This window comes from Vicugna pacos, chromosome 6 (genome assembly GCF_048564905.1).
Source record: "Vicugna pacos chromosome 6, VicPac4, whole genome shotgun sequence".
In the NCBI taxonomy this organism is placed as follows: domain Eukaryota; kingdom Metazoa; phylum Chordata; class Mammalia; order Artiodactyla; family Camelidae; genus Vicugna; species Vicugna pacos.
In genome coordinates this window covers 70,410,630-70,426,144 of record NC_132992.1, presented here as the reverse complement: position 1 = coordinate 70,426,144, position 15,515 = coordinate 70,410,630, and the positions used below count along the sequence as shown (strand labels likewise).

The 15,515-nt window shown below is 41.8% G+C and overlaps 3 protein-coding genes across 7 annotated transcripts in view; 1 reads left to right on the top strand and 2 right to left on the bottom strand.

Annotated features, from left to right (window-relative positions):
- The window catches only part of LOC102545132 (acyl-coenzyme A thioesterase 1), a 40,241-nt gene extending 37,265 nt beyond the window's left edge, over positions 1 to 2,976 (bottom strand). Inside the window, exon 1 of the mRNA XM_015240760.3 lies at positions 2,855 to 2,976. The gene's annotated coding sequence lies outside the window, so the exon portion shown is untranslated. The remainder of the gene's footprint in view (positions 1 to 2,854) is intronic.
- The window catches only part of HEATR4 (HEAT repeat containing 4), a 72,222-nt gene extending 57,825 nt beyond the window's left edge, over positions 1 to 14,397 (top strand). For 4 of the 5 annotated variants that reach the window (XM_031679211.2, XM_072963385.1, XM_072963384.1 and 1 more), the window contains 5 exons: positions 433 to 622; positions 1,293 to 1,371; positions 2,127 to 2,286; positions 3,731 to 3,789; positions 14,047 to 14,397. In XM_031679211.2, the coding sequence (XP_031535071.1) occupies positions 433 to 622; positions 1,293 to 1,371; positions 2,127 to 2,286; positions 3,731 to 3,789; positions 14,047 to 14,277 (719 nt within the window). In that variant the 3' untranslated portion in view covers positions 14,278 to 14,397. The remainder of the gene's footprint in view (positions 1 to 432; positions 623 to 1,292; positions 1,372 to 2,126; positions 2,287 to 3,730; positions 3,790 to 14,046) is intronic. The other variant, XM_072963387.1, reaches the window with a different exon arrangement.
- On the bottom strand, positions 3,439 to 6,426 carry RIOX1 (ribosomal oxygenase 1). The gene has a single exon (XM_072963388.1). It carries the CDS (start codon positions 5,941 to 5,943, stop codon positions 3,913 to 3,915), a length of 2,031 nt encoding a protein of 676 aa, XP_072819489.1. The 5' UTR covers positions 5,944 to 6,426; the 3' UTR covers positions 3,439 to 3,912.
- Positions 14,398 to 15,515: the final 1,118 nt, after the last annotated feature.

Here is a 15,515-nt window from a genome sequence, read left to right as displayed (position 1 = left end):
CATTGCATCTCTCTGACAGCCTGGCAGGTCCCCATAAGAATCAGCCCTGGGTAAACCTGTGAAGTAATTGTGCCTTCTTTCCCCATTACCCTGCCTTGGCTAGCCAGGTCTTCTGAGTTATCTATCCTGTATCTCATCCCTAGATAAATAGGTAAATTAATGTATTCTCACATCCTAATGGACACCCCCCTCCTAGGAATCCTTTGGAGATAATGTCCAGCTCTAACCCATCCGTAAGATTCTAATGGTGACATCATCTAAAAGGGAAGATACAGACAAAATACTTAGTTTAGCATTTGCAATATTTAATTTAGTAAGTGGTTGCCTATACTTTATTATTATTATTTATTAATAAGGCTGTTTCTGGATGCTAGGATATAGCCAACTCAGTCTTAAGTGACAGTGAATCATGCTGTCCTCTACTCTCTGCAGCTTTGGGACAAATTGGCCAAGTGAGCCCCCAGCTGACAGACCTCCTGCTCTGGGCTATCCACTATGAAAAATCACCAGGTGTACGACTTGAAGCCTGCCGTAGCATCCAAGCCCTCAAACTTCAAGGACACCGGGTCCGGGACACTTTCCTAGACGTGCTACTCTTAGAGGACCACGAAGCTGTTCTAAAGTAAGCACTAACACTCTGGTTCCTGCCATGATCTCCTGGACTGCCAATTCTCCCAACCCACAGAGCATGCCCGTGCTTCTCCAGGCTGCTTAACGGCTGTAAAAAGCACAGGCTCAACCGTGCTATTCATCTGTTTACTTAGGCAGGTAACAGGAAAACTGGCCTGAATTAGATCGAAAGTCAAGCTTGTGTAGTTTGCATACTTGTTGACCATCCTCGGTGGGTTTTTTTAATTCAACTAACATTTATCAAGTGCCTACTTAGTGACAACAGGCTTTGGAATCAAAACGACCAGGGCTTGAACCCCAGCTCAGATATGTGCTAACTATGTGAGTCTGGGTAAGTTACTTAAATTCTCTGAGCCCATTTTGTCATGTATCAAATGCAGATGGTAGTCTACCTTACGGGTCTCTAGTGATGATTAATGAGATAACATATTAGAACCTATCATAAAGGTGTTCAATAAATAATATCTATGTCATCTTCAAATATATCATCTCAAAAACTATGTAACAGCCCTACAAGCAAGCATCATACCATATTTGCAAATAAAGTTCAGTAAAACCGGAATTTAGGATTCTTGTCTGATTCCAAGCCCTGTATTTTCCACCTACGTGCTTTTTTTTTAAGGATAGGAAGAACAATCTAAGAAGTCCTTCTTACCTTTCAGAGAAATTCACCATACAATGAAGATACTCAACTTAGAAAATGAAGGAAACCAAGAAATGCTTCAGAAGATCAAGAACAAGGTAGATAAGTACAAGCTGTTTTCAAGAAAAAATTCAGGGCTCTCAAGAGTTCCTCACCCCCTTTTCCCCATCACAGAAATACTTTCTACAGCCCCAAAGATACCGTATCACTTGAAGATACAAAACACATCTCTGCAGGATAAGATTATAAAATCCTATTAGTAAAAAGACAAAACAAAACAAAAATCCCGTTAGTCCTATCAAGTAACCCTCAAAATCAGAGTTTGTTGTTTCTGAAATATTGTTCCCCCCTCCCCAATCATCTAAATCTAAGTTCTTTCTATTTTGCAGACAGGTATAAAGAAGAATTGAGGGATTGGAGCTGGCCCCCTAGGTTTTCCCTTTCCTTTCCTTCTAAACTTTCCTTAATTCTTCATCTGGGCTCTTTCACCAAAGGAATTCTATCTAACAGGTGGTTCTAATTTTTCAAAGCTGTTAAAGGAGATGAAGGAATAGAGGGAAAAGGGACTTCAAAAAGGTAAAAGATTCTCTCTTCATATTAATTCACAAAACCAGCTTCACACCAAGCAAACACTTCTTAGCAGGTTCCTTTCATCATGCCCAAAAAGCTAAAATAAATCTTTCATTAACAGGTGTGAAAAAGGTCCCACCAGTATCACAAGAGAACAATGTTCTCAGGCATTTATATACCACCTAATATTAATAAGCATGATGCAGTATGTACTTTATTGATGCTTTTTGATAATTTGCAGCCTAGTAGTTTTTTTTTTTTAACATCATTTGCCCTGATCTAGATTCAAACACTGAGTCAAAAGGAATTGTTGGTACAAAAAATATTCAAGGTTGAGACAGTCATAAGAAAAGTGAAGGAGGAAGCAAAACGTGTTTACTTGGAACCCAAAGAAGGGCAAAAATCATTGAAACTCCATACTTTTCTCCAAGAAATTTTTCAAGGTAGGTTTTCTAGGGGTGAGTCCTATGCCTTGACTCCTTTAATAAGCCTTTTCCAGGATTGGATGTTTGTGAACTTACTTGTGAGACCCCCAGGATGAGAGTCAGGAAAGGATGCTTCCTTTTCTTCTTGGACACCATCCCCTCAGGTCTTCTGTTATCTTTTCCCTGCTCTCCCCCCAGGCTTTTATTTGCTATCTGTCCCTTAAAAAAAATGAATGACATAGCTCTATCTGAACCAATTTGAAAGTCAGGTCAAAAAAAGGACAACTTAGAAAAACATGAGTAAAAAACAAAACAAAAAACTGTCATGTGTATGTCTGATTAAGGTCTCAAAAAAGAAATCCTGAAGATAAATAGGGGTGTGACCTCTGGAAAGTCAGATTGGAGGGAGAGCTACCGTTTTTTACTTTATGTACATCTATGCTTTTGCTCCTTTTAAAAAAAGGCTCCATTAAGTTCACAACCTTTTATAACTGAACCTATCCATTATAGTGAGAGGATCTTAAAAGTTCCAGATACAACCTAAGTGATGAAGTGCAGACATCAAGCTGTACCAAAACATACTTACAAAATCAGTGTGCCCAGGCGTAGCAGCAGCCTCAGGTCATTCAGCCAGCTGCCTACCAGCCACCACCCCAAACCCAGGTCTTCTGGTTCCAAGTCCAGTGCTCTCTCTGGTACACCAGGCTCTTTTCCACCAACCATGAGAATATTCACTTGCCAGATTTGGGGAAGTTTCTTCCAACTGCCAGAAAAAAATGAGAGCGGAAAGTAACTTGAACACCAGCTTTCCCTCATGGCCAGCTTGCTACAAGTTGGCTGACTGAGGCCTATGTTAGCACAACGAGATGACATGCTGCCTCTCTGGGAGCAATGCCAGCCACTGATGCAAGCAAGCACTGCGCAAAATCTTAATATACTCTTAAAAACGTAATATACTCATAACTTTTCTAATAGGATTGTGCTGTTTGGGGTTCAAGTAGCATGATTAAAATGAATAAATTACCCCCAAAGTGGGAGAGTTGGCCCCAGTCCTACAACCTCCCCAGGTTACCTTTCATGTCAGCCACTGTAGATTTTCCCTGTCTACCTCCCTCCTCCCACATTCCTTCAAACCATGCCATGTAATAATCTTGCCTAAGAAAAGGAAAATATTCTTTGGCACTTTAATAACTTTTCTAACATTCACACAAACTCACAGTAACAAACAGGATACTGACCCAAACCCTCCCCCAAAACTGATGAAAAAGAACTCAAATGAAGGATGCAAATTCCAAATAAAAACTTCTAATGTCTCAAGCAGACTAACACAGCAAATGCTACGCAGTATACTAAAGCCTAAGGGTGAAGTCGGTACTCTGAAATGATCTAGAGTCAAAGTTACTTCTGCAGAAATAGCTCCGTTTTCCACCTCCAACTTTGGCTTTTTTACTTTTGTGCCTAGACGAGGTGGTGGTTCCAGGAAGACCGTCTGAGTTCTGTGACACTGAAGCAGTCATAAAGGTAAATGTAAGCACACTGATGGTTATCAAGGTAAGAACATGAGTTTTTACCCCCAAAAAGGTGGTGGCGGTGGTAGGAGAGGATCACTCCCATCTTGTTACCAGTAATTGACACAAGACTAGTTCAGGTTAGAGGCATCTTGGTGAGCAACAGCCCCTTATCATATAACACAGTTGCCAAGGAAAGCTGGTCCTCCACACTGTCACAGGGCAAGTCTCCTACTCTGACAAACTCTGGGTAAGAGCGGAGCAAGAGTTCCATGGCATCTGCTTGCTGGGGGTATATCTCCAAGCACTTGGGCTCTTCTAGATGATAAACCCGGGAGTTTTCCACTGTATAATAGAGAAACAAATGGCCTCCTTCACCCACCAGCCGAGCTATACCATCCTGAAGCATGTGCACTTCTGTTTCTGTGGTCAACTGGGCCCCCACGTTTACAGGTTCTCCAGCCTCCCAGCGAACTGGAAGCCCATAAACACTTAGTGCCCTCTCCCTATCAGTCAACACAGGGGGCAGAGAATCGTGGATGAAGTCTTTGGCTCGCTGGTCAGCCACAGCATCGACAGGGGCAAAATGTCCCAAGCGGGCAACCAAGACCCGCACCTTCTCCATGAAAGCCGTTCTCCGCGGATCCTTAGAATCCGAATGCTGGGCCCCCATGTAATCCATGAAGTCTCGGGGCAGTCCCCTACGAAACTCCACATTTTCCTCCATTGCAGCCTGCACTGCCAGAGGCAGTACGGCCTCCAGGAAGTCGCCCCAGGTATTGCGCTGGTATGTGGACAAGGTCAGGTGCAGAGAATGCACTCCGTCCTGGCATTCTGCTTGATGAATGAAACCTCGAGGAAAATAGAGCAGATCTCCCGGTTCCAGCACCGTCTGCAGCACCGGCTCACCGAGGTCGTCCTGGCTGAAGTTGGGGCTGGATGTCAGGGCCAGTTCCTCAGTCGGGACCCGGGGTCGGTAGACCCGCCAGAGCTTCCTACCTTCCAGTTGCAGCACGAAAGCCTCGATGTCGTCGTAGTGAGGGGCAAAGCCCTGCGAGTTGGGGGGCGTGAGGTAAACGTTGGAACCTGCCATGCTCCCAAACTGCTCCTGGAGTACAGCCAAAAACTGCCACACGGTGGTCGAGAAAGCCTGCGGACAGAGGAGGCGCAGGGAGCAGCCGGCCTGGTACAGGGACCACGCGGCGGCAGGCAGGGCGCGGCCGGGCGGGTTCAATGTCTCGCGCCGCCCGTTGACATAGCGCGCGGCGTCCAGGTGCTGGCCGAACTGCACCTCCTCGTCGCGCAGCATGGAGTCTAGGTCGGCGGTGGAGAAAAGACCCTGGTAGTAGGTGTGGTCCTGCCGCCGCACCAGCACAGCCTCCCGCTCCCAAAGGCGCCGGTAGAAATGGTCGGGCGGCATGGGCGCGATGAGCCACTCGAAGAGGCGCGCCGCCCGCCGCCGGCTGCTGGGGATGCGGTTCAGCTCCGCCAAGACGCGCTGCAGCGGGGAGTCCCAGGGCAGCTCCCCGCCCGTGCTTTCCCCCTGCGGCCCCGACAGCGTCGCGGGAGCCACAGGCGGTGGGGCGGCCAAGTGCTGGGCAGAACACAGCAGGGCCGAGGTCTCCACCACGCGGGCCGGCGTAGCGGGCACCTCCACCAGGCGCGCGGGCGGCGCAGAGGCCGGCACCAGGCGCGCGGGCAGGGCAGGTGCCTCCACCAGGCGAGTCGGCGGGGTGTGCGCCTCTACCAAGCGCGCCGCCGGGGTCTGCGCCTCCACCAAGCGCGCCGCCGGAGTCTGCGCCTCCACCAGGGCGCGGGGAGTCTGCAGGGAGCGGGACGCGGGCGAGGCCTCCAGGAGCTCCGGGGGTCCTAGGTGGCCGTAGGGCTCTCGCCGGGCCGCATCCGGGAGGGCCGCCGACCCGCCGGCTAGCGGGTCCCCGGGATCGTCGACCGTCGACTCCACCCTCGAGTCCTCCGAGTCCTCGCTCGGCAGCGTCTGGGCCCTCAGCGCGGCCATGCGGGACGCGACACTTCTCCTCAGCTGCCTTCGGATCTTCCTCGGCCTCAGGGGCAGGGCCAGGACCGATCCGCTGTGTGGCTGGGACTGGCGCCGGCGCCTCAGCCGCCCGCGCCTCAGCAGCCCTGCGCTAGCCCGGAGCCCGTCCATAGTCGGACCCTCTTCGGAGCCGGGATGGAGCTGGCGAGAAGAGTTCCCGCAGGCCGCGGCCGCGGTGAATTCTGGGGAGGGGGCGGGCCTCCAGCCGCTTCTGGGTTATCCACGCCCACCATTCTTCCCGCTGCGCCTCCTGCAATTAAATGTGGCAGCAGTCCCTGCCAAATTAACATAGATTCCTTATTTAGAGAGCAGTTTAAAAATCAAGTTGCTTAGGACTCCAGGAGAAAAAATGCTGGCTATTTAACTCTTCTTTCCTTCCAGTGTCTGCATATTTCAGTGTTCCCCGGGACGTCCTCTTTTCTGAACAGCACGTTCCCTTCAACTTTGCATTGTAAAGTGCACAGCTCTTGTTTTCAAGGACTGTCCCCAGGCAAGGTTCGAGGTTGAAACGTCTGGGTCACCTGGTTTTCCTTGCAGATGATTGATCCTGTCTAAGTTCCTCTGCCTACTTCCTTACCTCCTTTCTCCGTTTCAAATTTTCAGTGATTATTCCCTCTCTCCCTCTCCTCTCTCTCTCTCTCTCTCTCTCTCTCTCTCTCACACACACACACACACACACACACACACACACACAAAGAAGCTACGGACTTTTATACTTGGATTCTTGAAATTTGCTCTTCTCACGCCCTCTGGGATTTTGTTTCATTCTGTACAGCTTCTCTCTCCAGAATCTTCAGTCTCACCTTCTCTGAATCTTAAATCCACTTCTCAAATCTGGGCCCCTCATTAAACAGGCACTGTGGTAGGCATGAGGGTGCAGTTGTTGAGAACATGGTGTCCAGGAGAAATTAGTCCATGTAAGAAAGAAATGGAAAATTTTAAGCCAAACTGAGAATTATAACCAGGGAACAGCATTTCAGAAAGCTCCGAGGACTGCTCTACCCGTTAGAAGTCAAAAAACAATACAAGTTTTTTTAAGACAGAGGGTTGTACATTAAACGACATTGTATTGACAGTTTACACAGTCCAGATCTAAGCGTCATCATGGCCCCTTGCAAGATCATGGAGTGTTTTATTTTAAGGAGTTGTCTTATTGATGCTAGGAGAATGTTGCTCTTTATGGTTGAACAAGTTTTTCTACTGATGGAGGAGGTTCGGTAGAGGCATAATGAAGATATACAATGCACAGTGTAAAGAGGAGGGGAGGCCAAAAGGCAGAGAAAAATTTTTATGTTTAAATTTTTCTTGCCTTGCCATAAAATATGAATTTTATTTCACAATTGTCAGTCTCCGTGTTACTATTGTTGCTTTATACATAAAGATTGTCTTCATTTGAATCAGTTACAATAAATTCTCAGGAGTGGAATTGCTGGGTCAAAAGGCAGGATAATTTTTGTGACTTCTAACAGGTTTTACCAAACTCCCTCCCAGTTATGATCATATTGGACTACATGGCCTCTAGGGCCTTTTCAGTGGTTCTATTTGCTCTTTCAATCCTCTTTCTCGCTGACATTCCTATCCAAACACTTGCCAAAGCTTTTAGATTTTACCCCTTCCCAGGTGTCATATCTACCCCTTTTATTTCTCACATGGTCTATTACAGTGATCCTCAACTGGGAGCGATTTTGCCTCCCCAGGGAACACTTTGGGGAAATGGGGTGATAATATAACATTTAACAGGTAAAGGCCAGAGATACTGCTAAACAACCAAAATGCAAAGGACAACAACCCCCACTTAGCAAATAATTATCCAACCCAAAATGTCAATAGTACTGAGGCTGAGAAACCCTGGTCAATTACAAGTGTCCTCCCAACTAGTCTCTTTAATTTTCATTGCTATCTATGCCAATTTATAACACAGGCATCTACAAAACTAGTTTTCATAAGCTGTGGCCCCAAACCTGCCATCACCCTACTCAAATCCCATCCATATGCCCCATCAGCTAATCCAAGCTCCTCAGTTAGGTACTGATCACATAATGGTACAGCTAAATCAGCTACAACTCTCTTAAACTCTACTTCTACAAGACTCTTTGCTGTTCTTTGTCTATGTTCTCCTCCATACCTTTACTCTGTTCACTCTAAATGCTGTCTCCCAAGTATCCTTTGTCGAAACTCTTGTTAAAGTCCATCTCACATTCCGTCTCTCCCTCAAAATCTCCCATCTCTATAGACACAGAAGAACTTTGACCCTTTCACACTGCCTTAGCACATTGTGCCTTATATTGGTGTGTTATGTACTTGTCATATTTCTTTCTAAACTTAACTGAACTGTAAACTCTTTCAGGGAAGGGACTTCCTTCTGCCTTTTTCTCTTGCTTTTAGCACACCACTTTTCACAGAGAAGTTGCACAGGAAATGTTTGTGGGAAGCAGGCAACCAGAATGGAGTCCCTGCTATTCATTATCTGTGGCATTAGCTCAGTCAAATTACTCTCTCAGGTCTCAGTAATCTCATCCATAAAGTGGGAATAGTCATTAAACATATGTCATAAAATTGTTGTGAGGATAAAATAATGCATGTAAGGCACTCAGTACAGGATTTGGTACAGACCTAAACACTTGAAATATTGTAGCTATAATAATTTTTTATTATGGAACAAAGCCCTATATGATGGTTTATGTGCCACTGGCCTAGTTCAGAGGAACTAGGAGTGGAGGAGGCAGAGAAGTTCTTGAACTGAGCAAGGTGACAGAATGTGATAGGGAGATTAAGAGTACTTTTGCATATGCCCTGTGGAAGTTTAAGTGGGTCAGCAGGACCGTATAAGACAGGCCTATTGTATGAGATACCTCTCTGCACAAAGTTACCTGGCCAACAGCCAGAGCAGGGACTGAAACCAACAGATGTTCTCTTTGCAAGTCCTATGCTCTAACCTAGGGCTGCAGTGTCTGAAGGAAGAGCCAGTAGTGGGGGAGCCCTCTTCCTAATTGACATGCAGGTTGTCTGTGCTGGCAAGACCCTGATATCAGATTCCCTAGGACAATATTGAAAAGGGCAGGTCAAGGATGTCACTGGGAGCTTTAATTGCCTTTTCAAGGGGAGTGGTTTTCAGTAAGCAATGGCCGACATATCCTATAGTGAACTGAGGGGATGACCTGCACTTCTCTGTTTGCAAAGCTGGGGGAACACTGTACTCTGTTAGAGGAGGGATATAAATTTGTCTTTTCCACATCCTGTACAAATATCTCCTCCTCTTAGTCTTTCTTGTGACCTCATCCTTTTTTCTTCACCCGACAGTTTGTGATTTCCTAAAATAATGTTGTAGCTATCTGTCTTCTAGTTTCCATTGTGACTGGGGGCACTGATTTACCTTTAATTTCATCATTTTTCCTGTGGCTCTACTTAGTTCTCATGACAAAAGCAGCTAATAATAACCATTTTAAGAAGTATAATTTACTGACATGGACTAATGTTCTTAGTATATTATTGAGTGAGAAAAACAGCAGACAAAATAAGTATAAGTATTACAGTATTAGAATCCCATTTGGGGAATATGCATGTGTATCTATCCATAAATCCATCAACACACATACTACTGAGAAAAGTTTGGGAGTCTATGCCACGATATTTAACAGTGATCACGTTTGGATGGAAGGATTCCAGGTGATTTTTATTTTCTTCTTCTTTGCTTATTTGCATGGTCTGGGTTTTCTACATTGTACACATATCATTTGTGCAATTAAAAATATAATGTTTTTAAAACAACACACTTCACTTCCCCTAATTCATTTAATTTTTCCTGATCTCTAATCATCGCTTGACTTGCTCATCTGGGTTGGTTTTTCTTTTTCTTTTGAATTGATATAATTACCTTAAAAATTAAAGAAATTTGACATTGAGATTACAAAAGTTAGTAATTATTCATCAGAGAAGCTGCTGTAGAAAAGAGGATGAATAGAGCAGCCCCATGTTTAAATCTACGTAGAATGATTTGAGGCCTCTCGGAGAACTTATCAGCGGCACCAAAACCCATTGTTAGATAGTTATTCCTTTGGATTAGTCATTGCCTCTTTTGGTCATTCTTTATTTAAAATTCAAATACACTGGGAGGATATATTAGTTTTCTGGGACTGCCGTAACAAAGTACCACAGACTAGGTGGCTTGAACAACAGAAATTTATTCTCTCACAGTTCTGGAGACTGGAAGTCCAAGATCAAGGTGTTGGTAGGGCTGGTTTCTGAGGCCCCTCTCCTTTTGGGGCCTGTCTTCTCCTAATTTTCATATGGTCTTTCCTTTGTACAAGTCTGTGTCCAGATTTCTTCCTCTTATAAGAACTCCAGTCATATTGGATTAGGGTCCATCCTTATGATCTCATTTTAACTTAATAATTTCTTTAAAGACTCTGTCTCCAGATACAGTCACATTCTAAGGTACTGAGGGTTAGGACTTCAACACGTGAATTTTGCAGGACACAATTTAGCCCCGAATAGAAGGGTGATATCTACTAAATCACGAATTCCTTTAAGCACGTTTCCCTTATGAAAGAAGGATAACATGAGAAGTTGTTTAAAGGGAGACAGAAAAAGAAATAAAGGTAAATAAAACAAATATCCAGGGTTGTAGTTCTCAATCTGAGGTAATTTTGCCCCCTAAGGGACACTTGGCAATATCTATAGAGGTATTTTTGGTTGTCACAACAGGGTAGATGCTACTGGCATCTAATGGGTAGAGGCCAGAGATGCTGCTAACCATTCTAGGATGTGCACTAGAGCCCCACGACAAAGAATTATCCAGTCCCAAATGTACCAAGGTTGAGAAACACTAGTATAAACTTTTGGATGACTTCATCAGTGTGAAAATTTGAATATCTTTGATCCAGTAATACTACTACTAGGAATCTATCCTGTAAAAATATTCACTCATGTGTACAAAGATATGTATACATCTACATATAGGTATATATGTGTGTGTGTATATATATATATATGTGTGTGTGTGTGTGTGTGTTCATTGCTAATCATTTCAAAATTGGAAATGACTCAAATGTCTATTAAAGAACAAGAATTCTCTTTAAAAATAATGACCAGAAAAAATGTTTAAAATATATTGTAAGTTGAAAAATCAAATTGCAGAACAGTATGTATGTTGTCCTGTTTTTTTAATGCATTAGACATTTTACTAGTTCTGGATTTGTATGTTGCCCCTTTTTTTTGTTAAAAAATGCAACCCATATACATTTATATATAGTTTCTTTGTATGTTGTATGTGTGTATGTGTCTGCACAGTTGAATATCTGGAAAGATATACACCAAGCTGAAGTCATAGATTGCCTCTGGGGAATGAGTTTATTGGCAATAGGAGAACTTTCATGCTTAACTTAATACATTTCTGAAATATTCTGTTTAAGGCCTCAAGGATATAGAACTTTGCTTTGGCAAGTGTGAGACAGATTACAGTCTAACTTTGAGAATACTGACTCTTGTTAATTATAAGACTATTTTACCAAATTACTATCAACAAATTAGAGCCCTCAGGCCAAATCTGGCCTCACTCCTGTTTTATACCCGCTATGGACTAAGTATGACTTCTATATTTTTGAGTGGTTGAAAAAAATCAAAAGAAGAAGAATATTCTGTGACATAAAATTAATACAAAACTCAAATTTCACTGCCCACAGATAAAGTTTTGTTGAAACACAGCCACACTCATTCATCACGAACTGTCTGTGCCTATTCTCATGCTACAACAGCGGAGCTGAGTAGTTTTGACACAGGCCTTCTGGCCCTCAAAGCCTAAAATATGTCCTAATTGGCCCTTCACAGAAAGTCTGCCAAGTCCTGCAATACATGATGTAAGATGTGGTCTAAGAGGTTGAACTTCCAACTCTTTTGCTTATGTACTCTCTAAAAGAAACGTGAAAAGCTATGTCACCTCTTCACAGTTTTAAATTAACATCAAAAATATTTTTAAGTTCAAATAAATGCAAAGCATCTAATTTCTAACATCTACATATTCCAGCATTTGTATTTTGATATTTTAAATTAAAACTGTTATATCACTTTAAAATGCATTCAGCTGAATCTAAATACCATAACAGTTTGATGCCTACCACCATCCATTTAAAAAAATTATAAAATAAACAAAATCTTCTTTGAAGTTGAAAATTTAGTATCTTTTAAAAACTTACATATCTGTTACAGACCTCCTTACAGAATTTTATTCTAATATGCTATAAGTTTATGCTTGAAAATATTTTTCATCATTATCACACTGTTACATTATCTGTAACAAAAATATGTATTTAAACTGAGGTTGCAGTCAGATTCTCTTGTCATAGTCTGCATTCCTTCCTGGGATCCCCTGACTGCCTAAATTTTTTTTTTTCAATTTGTATACCTTTAGTTCACTTCTGTGCTGTGTGGTTCTATGGGTTTTAACAAATATGTAATGACATGTACCTACCATTTCAGTATCATACAGAATAGTTTAACCACCCTAAAAATCTGTGTTTCCTCTTTTTCATCCTCTCCTCCTCCCCCCAAACACCTGAAAATTAATGATCTTTTTATTATCTCTAGTTTTTCCTTTTCCAGAATGTCATAATTAAAAACATCTATGTAGCCTTTTCAGGCTAATTTCTTTCACCTAGCAATACACATTCAAGGAGGTTCACTCATGTCTTTTTATGACTTGGTAACTTGTTTCTTATCTGTGAATAATATTTCGTCATATAGATTGACCACAGTTTGTTTTTCCATTTACCTCCTGAAGGTTGATTCTAGTTTTTAGTGATGATAAAGAAAGCTGCTACAAATATTCATATGCAAGTGAGACTTACTTTTTATCATGACTTCATTTTTCATTTCAAGTATAATATTAAAAGAATATTATAATAAAATAATTAAATATGTTATAATAAAATAAATAAATATATTTTAATAAAAGAATTAAATAAAATAATTAAAACTGAGAAACAGAGGAATACATTTTGAAAGTCAAAATTAAACTGATATGGCCCATCATAATTGATTTATCCAATTTTTTAATTAATCAAAAACAAGATGACAAATAATCTGCTAGTTCTTATTAAATAGCAATAATACAATATAATATATAGCTGAAATTATAAGTTATTTGTGAAATAAGAAATATTATATAAGGCATGGTGTTCTTTCTGCAAATATGTAAGTAAATATCAAACTCTGGGGTTAGGCTTTTGAGATTAATTGAAGAATAATCAAGTATGTGAAAATCAGGAATAATCCCATTAAATTCATTAGACATCATAATAAAATTTTCCTATTTATTTAATGAAAGAGGAAGATAGATACATACACGAAAACAAATTCACCATTTGTAGTACCAACTACAGGTTTGCTCCCCATAAATACACAATTCTGATTTATTCTTTTCTGCTTGATTCCTATCACAAAGGAAAAATGTATTGTGAATTTATTTATAATGCAGTTTTCCTGCACCACCACATTCTAGCAGGGAACTCTGAATAATGTAACAATTCCAAATTCAAACCTGGTCTTTTTGTCAAGGTAGGTGATAGAATGTATTTTATTTTAACAGTTGGTTAGCTCGATTCATAACATTTAAACATTTAGACATTTAATAAATGAATTTCCATTTGTACTTTGGCCCTAAGCTAAGAATTCATTTGAGAATAAGATGGATATCTGTCTTATATTCCATAAAGCAAAACAGAAACCTATATTGATATTAGAACCACCTAGACTCCTAGGAACACTGTAACCTAGGCACCAGCTCAACCCTGGCCATCATTACACTGGTTTATAGGGTGAAAATAGAGCAGTGCTGTGTTCCCAGGGGCTGTTCACCTGAGTGAATCCACCTCCGCACATCCCAGGAATAAGACTCCTTAGTCATAGCTACAAGAGTTTCCATAGTTGCTGCTACTTCTATATAATAATAAAGACAGAAAACACAGGCTGACCCCAAAGATCACCAGGTAGATGTCCAAGCCTTGGGTGGGCAATTCAGGCATGTTTTCCACATTAGGCTTCTGACTGGGGTCAAAGGAGGCAGGTCTTGAACTCAGAGATTCTATTTTCTTATTTATTACAGTAGTTCATAGAGCTATTCTGATAAACTATGGCTGAAGAGGCTTTCTCTTTAGATCTACCTATCACATAAGACCACATGTTTGGCATATGTACTCACATGTTAATATTTGCCTGCAGCCTGTGAGGCCCCGCACGCCAAATCCCTGGTCACAGAGTCCAGCCCTGGGCCTAAATACAAGAAGCAGAGGTCACTCATCACTTGTCAAAGATTTACGCACTGCCCGGGAAAAGAGGATTGCAATGGGACCATTTGGATCTGAAAACCAAGATCTCCAGCTGCCTAAAAACGCAAAAGTATTTTCCAGGGTCATGCCATCTTCCCCTGGAAGGAAAGGTGATTATTTCTAGGATGAGCCCTTCTCTTGCTTCAAGACACAGGCAGTAGTGGACACAGTCACATTCTGTCTCTTTTATTGATGTATAATCATTTTGTCATTATGTTTATAAAGAAAAATCTATTTAACAGTAGACCTGCCTTTTTAATATGCACCATTTACACAGGGAGTTAAAGAAAACTGACATCACATGAAGTGATAGTGCGTATTTTTCCATAACCCAGAAAACTCATATGCTACATATAGGTCAGAACTCCAGATTTTACTAGAGCAGAAATATTGAATGACCCAAAATCTTTTGCAAGCTAAATAAAGAGCTCTTTGAAACCCAAACTAGAATCCCATTTGTCTAAGAAAGAAAATCTTAGGTGATGGTTTTTATCCACAAGTCTAGTCTTGTTCTATAGCAGGTTCCTTAACTATAATGCACAAGGCAATGAGGAAGCCATGTCACTGGACTATTACAAGAAAACTGAGCCAGTACAATATTTTCCACCTTGTACTGTGTGGGTGGATGTGACCACTTTTAGATCCTTGGGAAACATCACTGCAGTTTCACAAGGCTGATTAGCAATTCTCATGAGCCTCAATGTACTTAATGCGTAAAAGATTTAGGCATCATGGGAGAGTTGCAAACTATATCTGGATCCTAAGCTGGGATTCTGTAAGAGCACACAATACGCAAAAAATTGCCATGGAAAAGGAAAGACCCACAATTCAAACTAGTGTGAATCCAGCTTTCTTCCCTAGACATTGACTGCTGTTTACACTCTAAACAGCTTTGGGACATTCAATGATGAAAATAAAGGCAATATAAATCTCTTTTTTTCTTCCCCTAAGCAGATTCTCTCTTCTGGTAGCACAGTTATCATCAGAAATGTAAAAAGCAGTAATTTCCACTATGACCATCTAGCGGCTATGGAACATGGGGGAAAAAAGAACTTTGGGGGATATCAGTTAACTGCGTAACAGAAAATCTTCCCTTTTCCTGACTCATGTAACCCATGTCTTTATTAATTTACACATTCCATCCAAGTGAAATACGAATCCCAAAAGCACTACCGCACATATCAAACTTATTTCCACATCTATCAAATCTGAAAATTCTGGGATCTGGCTACCATAAGACATTGGAGACAATAAATAATTCTGTAAGAGTACTTTCTCAGCCCTTTTATCTTCGACTTTGTCATTTCATAGTGAAAGGACTTGATTGTGCTCTCTGCATCTCTGGCAGGAATCAGAGAGCTA

Excerpts from the sequence above, each read along its gene's own strand:
- RIOX1 (XM_072963388.1), bottom strand. The coding sequence starts at position 5,943 with ATGGACGGGCTCCGGGCTAGCGCAGGGCTGCTGAGGCGCGGGCGGCTG.